Genomic DNA, 4,862 nt, shown 5'->3' on the forward strand with positions numbered 1-4,862 from the left:
ATCCAAAAAAGTTCAATCTGGTCCTCTGGTCATTCAAAAAAACAAAAGCAAAACAAAGCAAAAAAAAATTCTAGAAACGTTTCGTCTCTCATCCAAGTCTTTTATCCAGGCACATGTGAGTGGGGGGAGGCCGAGATTGTCCAATGTATGTATAAGAATGTCCAGAATGATTGTGTTAAAGGCCGAGCTGTAATCCACAAAGAGCATTCGAACGTAGCTGTGCTGTTGTTCCAGGTGGCTCAGCGCGGTGTGGAGAGCTACTGCAATAGCATCCTCTGTGGACCTGTTGGTGCGATTTGCAAACTGGCAGGGGTCAAAGTTCAGAGGGAGATAGTCCTTGATGTGCTGGAGAACCAGTCTCTCGAAGCACTTCATGATTACCAGAGTGAGAGCCACCGGTCAGTAATCATTCAGGCTGGTGATGATAGGCATTTTTGGCACTGGGATGATGGTTGCAGATTTTAAGCAGGGAGGGGTGACTGCCTGGGCCAGGGAGAGATTGAAAATTCTGGTGAAGGTGGGGGCGAGCTGGAGAGCACATGCTTTGAACACCCTGCCAAGTACTCCATCTGGGCCAGTAGCTTTCCTGGGGTTCACTGATTGGAGCAAACGTCTAACATCATGCTCCCGTACAGTGAGTGGAGTGGTGCAGTAACCGGGTGAGTGTGGGGACAGGGCAGGATCAGATGGGTGCTGCTGTGGTGCATCAAAGCGTGCAAAGAAGCAGTTTATCTCCTCTGCTAGTGATGCACTCAGGTCTCCTGTTGTCACCTCACAGCCTCTATAGTTTGTGATGTTTTTTATGCCCTTCCACACCTCCCCTGAGTTGTTACTGGACAGATGGGACTCTATATTCTTTTTATGGTCAGACTTTGCGGTTTTTATTCCCTTATTCAGGTTGGCTCGAGCAGCTCGGTACAGAGCTCTGTCACCTGACCTGAAGGCAGCATTGCGGGCTCTGAGGAGTGTGCGGACCTGGCTGGTCATCCAGGGTTTCTGGTTGGGGTAAACCCGAATGTTTTTGACCATAGTCACATTTCCGATGCAGAACTTGATGTAGTCCAGTACTGTTCCTGTGTGTGTTTCCATCTCTTGATGTTCAAATAAGTCCCAGTTAGTTTGTTCAAAACAGTCCTGTAGGTCATCGAGTGCATTACCAGGCCAGGTTGTAACAGTTTTTGTTGTAGGCCTTGCTCTGCGTCTGAGGGGGGTGTAAGCTGGGGGGAGCAGGAGGGAAAGATGGTCTGACTGCCCGAGGTGGGGGAGGGGTATGGCTCTGTACGCATGTTTAATGTTCGAGTAAACATGATCCAGAGTGTTCTCCCCCCTAGTAGAACACTTAACATGCTGGTAGAATTTTGGGAGTACAGTCTTCAGATTAGCCCTATTGAAATCTTCTGCAATTATATGAACACCGTTGCGGTGAGCCCGCTGCTGTTCATTGATGGTGTTCAGCAGGAGAGAGAGCGCCGTATTTACATTAGCGTCGGGTGGTATATACACAGCAGTAATTATCACTACTGTTAGCTCTCTCGGTAGAAAAAAAGGTCGCCATCTCACGGACATGTACTCAAGGTCTGGGGAACAGTGATTGTCTATAATTGTCCTGTTGTTACACCAGTTCTCATGCACATAAATACAGAGCACCCCACTTCTGCTCTTACCGTAGTCCTGTCCCAGCGCAGCAGAGAGCGGCCTGCTAGCTGTATGCTAGCATCGGTTATCCCGGGGTGAAGCCAGGTTTCGGTGATAATCAGAACACAGCAGTCACGAACATAGCGATTTTCAGCGAGTTGTAATTCCAAATAATCCGTTTTATGCACCAGGGATCTGGCATTGGAGAGATAAAGGCTCGGTAGAGTTGGCTTGTGAGGTTGTGATCTTAGCCTTAGCATAACGCCAGACCTGCAGCCTCGCTTCTGCTTCCTCTCCCTTCTCCGTCTGCGCCACCTCCCAGGCCCGACAACAATCCACAGAGAGCCTAGTGATCTCGCTATGTCATCTGGGAGGTTGTGCGTGTAATGAAAGTCACTCGAAACGGGTATTTGGTGTTGCTCACCGATGTCCAAAAGGGTCTGATGTCCGTAGTTGATGTTTGCAAACTCGGCAATGCAAACACAAGAAAAAAGGACGTACAAAAATAACATTAAAAAGCACATTAAAAACTTGTAAATGAGTCTTCGAGTCTCAGTGTGATTTATCTATAAAGGTTGAATTGACAATTGAATTGAAGGACATCTGTTGACTTAATTGTTCACACCCATACCCATTAAGAAAATGTCTATCTAGAAACATAGTGGGTTTAGGTTGTGTAATAGCATTACAGGACTATTCACACTTTCATAAAATGTTTTTTTTCTCCTCCTTTTAGTGGATTATGGATGTGTTGGTCTGCAATGGTTTGGGGATCTACTGTGGCATGAAGACCCTGGCCTGGTTGTCCATGAAGCCGTACCAGTGGCAGGGCCTCTGGAACATTCCTACATACAAGTACAGTATTTAAAACATCCAGAGTTTAGTTTTCCCAAAACCCTCCTTTTTTGATAGTTGACTTCAAAGGAGTCTGACTATTTTGTTTTAACTTACTTACATTATTCTTTAGGCTTTCTAGAGGTTCTAAAAGTTTTTCTCATCTCTTTGCTGCATCTTTACTCCAGTAATTCAATTAAAACTATGACCTTATGTATTTCATTAAAGAAATTAATGTAATTGAAAAATGGTATACCACAAAAACATCTGGCCTAAAAATAAAATTTTGCGTTATTAAAAACCGATGAAGTTAAAGACTAGAAGGGACGAAAGGACCAGACAAGGTTCTTTTAGATCGACTTGATGCCATTTACTCTTTGGGAGTCACTTTGTTCTCAGTGAGAAAAGTCACTCAGTGTTATAGAACTTGAACAGAAAGATAACATTGGAAAACTCACTAATGACCAATAATAGCATTTATTATTTTTATATATGCATGTTTCTTTCAGTGCCCTGAGATGACTTCTGTTGTGACTTGGCGCAATATAAATAAACTGAATTGAATTGAATTAATGCAATACAATAATTTCTTGCTCCTTTAAAACAAAAAAATAAATGGATGAAGGCTTTAGCTGAATGCTTTAGCTTTATTGTAGTCTCCATCTGTCAACACTCCTGCTGAAGATAATTAAATGAAACTGGATGCACGTCTGCATCATCACTAGACGTCATGTTGCATACACTTTTCATCATGCCAGTTTCATGGTCAAGGTCACAAATCAAGGTCAAACTTAAACAGAGGTTTTTGCTTGTCCAGACCATAACTTCTGATCTGCTCAAAATAATTTTATGAAACTAGCGTGTTGCATAATCTTTTCATTACACAAGCTTTAAGGTCAAAGTCACAAATCAAGGTCAAAGGTTTTGCAAGGTCTTTGTTTATCCTCCGGACCATGTCGACAGGTGTATCGTGTGTAGTGTTAATTAGTATACTTACAGCACATTTCCAGCGTGTGTCAAATATGTTTATACCCAACAGTACCTCCTGTCTCTGTCTCTCAGAGGGAAGATCAAGCGGATAGCATTCCAGTTTACACCGTACAGCTGGGTAAAGTTTGAGTGGAGGCCAGCTTCAAACCTTCGCCGTTGGCTCGCTGTACTGGGCATCATCTTTATGGTAATAAAATAATTTTACTAGTTTGGAACAAAAAATGCAAAGCTTTTGTTTCTTATTGCAAAGAGCTTTTAAGTACAGTAGTCCCTCGCTACTTCGCGGTTCGTTTATTGCGTACTCACTGTATCCTGGTTTTTCAAAATAAAATTGGACATGACACACAATTGTGTGTGTGTGTGTATATATATATATATATATATATATATATATTATATATATATATATATATATATATATACAGTGCCTTGCGAAAGTATTCGGCCCCCTTGAACTTTTCAACCTTTTGCCACATTTCAGGCTTCAAACATAATGTTATAAAATTTTAATTTTTTGTGAAGAATCCACAACAAGTGGGACACAATCGTGAAGTGAAATGAAATTTATTGGATGTGTCAAACTTTTTTTAACAAATAAAAAACTGAAAAGTGGGGCGTGCAATATTATTCGGTCCCTTTACTTTCAGTGCAGCAAACTCAGTCCAGAAGTTCAGTCAAGATCTATGAATGATCCAATGTTGTCCCAAATGACTGATGATGATAAATAGAATCCACCTGTGTGTAATCAAGTCTCTGTATAAATGCACCTGCTCTGTGATGGTCTCAAGGTTCTGTTCAAAGCACAGAGAGCATCATGAAGACCAAGGAACACACCAGGCAGGTCCGAGATACTGTTGTGGAGAAGTTTAAAGCCGGATTTGCATACAAAAAGATTTCCCAAGCTTTAAACATCCCAAGGAGCACTGTGCAAGCAAGCATATTGACATGGAAGGAGTATCAGACCACTGCAAATCTACCAAGACCCGGCCGTCCTTCTAAACTTTAATCTGGAACAAGGAGAAGATTGATCAGAGATGCAGCCAAGAGGCCCATGATCACTCTGGATGAACTTCAGAGATCTACAGCTGCGGTGCGAGAGTCTGTCCATAGGACAACAATCAGTCGTACACTGCACAAATCTGGCTTTTATGGAAGAGTGGCAAGAAGAAAGCCATTTCTCAAAGATATCCATAAAAAGTGTTGTTTAAAGTTTGCCACAAGCACCTGGGAGACAAACCAAACATGTGGAAGAAGGTGCTCTGGTCAGATGAAACCAAAATCCAACTGTTTGGACACAATGCAAAACAATATGTTTGGCGTAAAAGCAACACAGCTTATTACCCTGAACACACCATCCCCACTGTCAAACATGATGGTGGCAGCATCATTGTTTGGGCCTGATT

General features: G+C 42.4%; 1 protein-coding gene across 1 annotated transcript in view; it reads left to right on the forward strand.

Moving 5' to 3' along the window:
- Nucleotides 1–1,305: 1,305 nt before the first annotated feature.
- ptdss2 (phosphatidylserine synthase 2) overlaps nt 1,306–4,862 on the forward strand; it is a 50,842-nt gene continuing 47,285 nt past the window's right edge. Inside the window, exons 1-3 of the mRNA XM_037683761.1 lie at nt 1,306–1,422; nt 2,372–2,490; nt 3,532–3,646. Of these exons, the coding sequence (XP_037539689.1) occupies nt 1,306–1,422; nt 2,372–2,490; nt 3,532–3,646 (351 nt within the window). The remainder of the gene's footprint in view (nt 1,423–2,371; nt 2,491–3,531; nt 3,647–4,862) is intronic.

The sequence above is a fragment of the Nematolebias whitei genome, chromosome 10, assembly GCF_014905685.2.
Source record: "Nematolebias whitei isolate Nwh7 chromosome 10, NemWhi1, whole genome shotgun sequence".
In the NCBI taxonomy this organism is placed as follows: domain Eukaryota; kingdom Metazoa; phylum Chordata; class Actinopteri; order Cyprinodontiformes; family Rivulidae; genus Nematolebias; species Nematolebias whitei.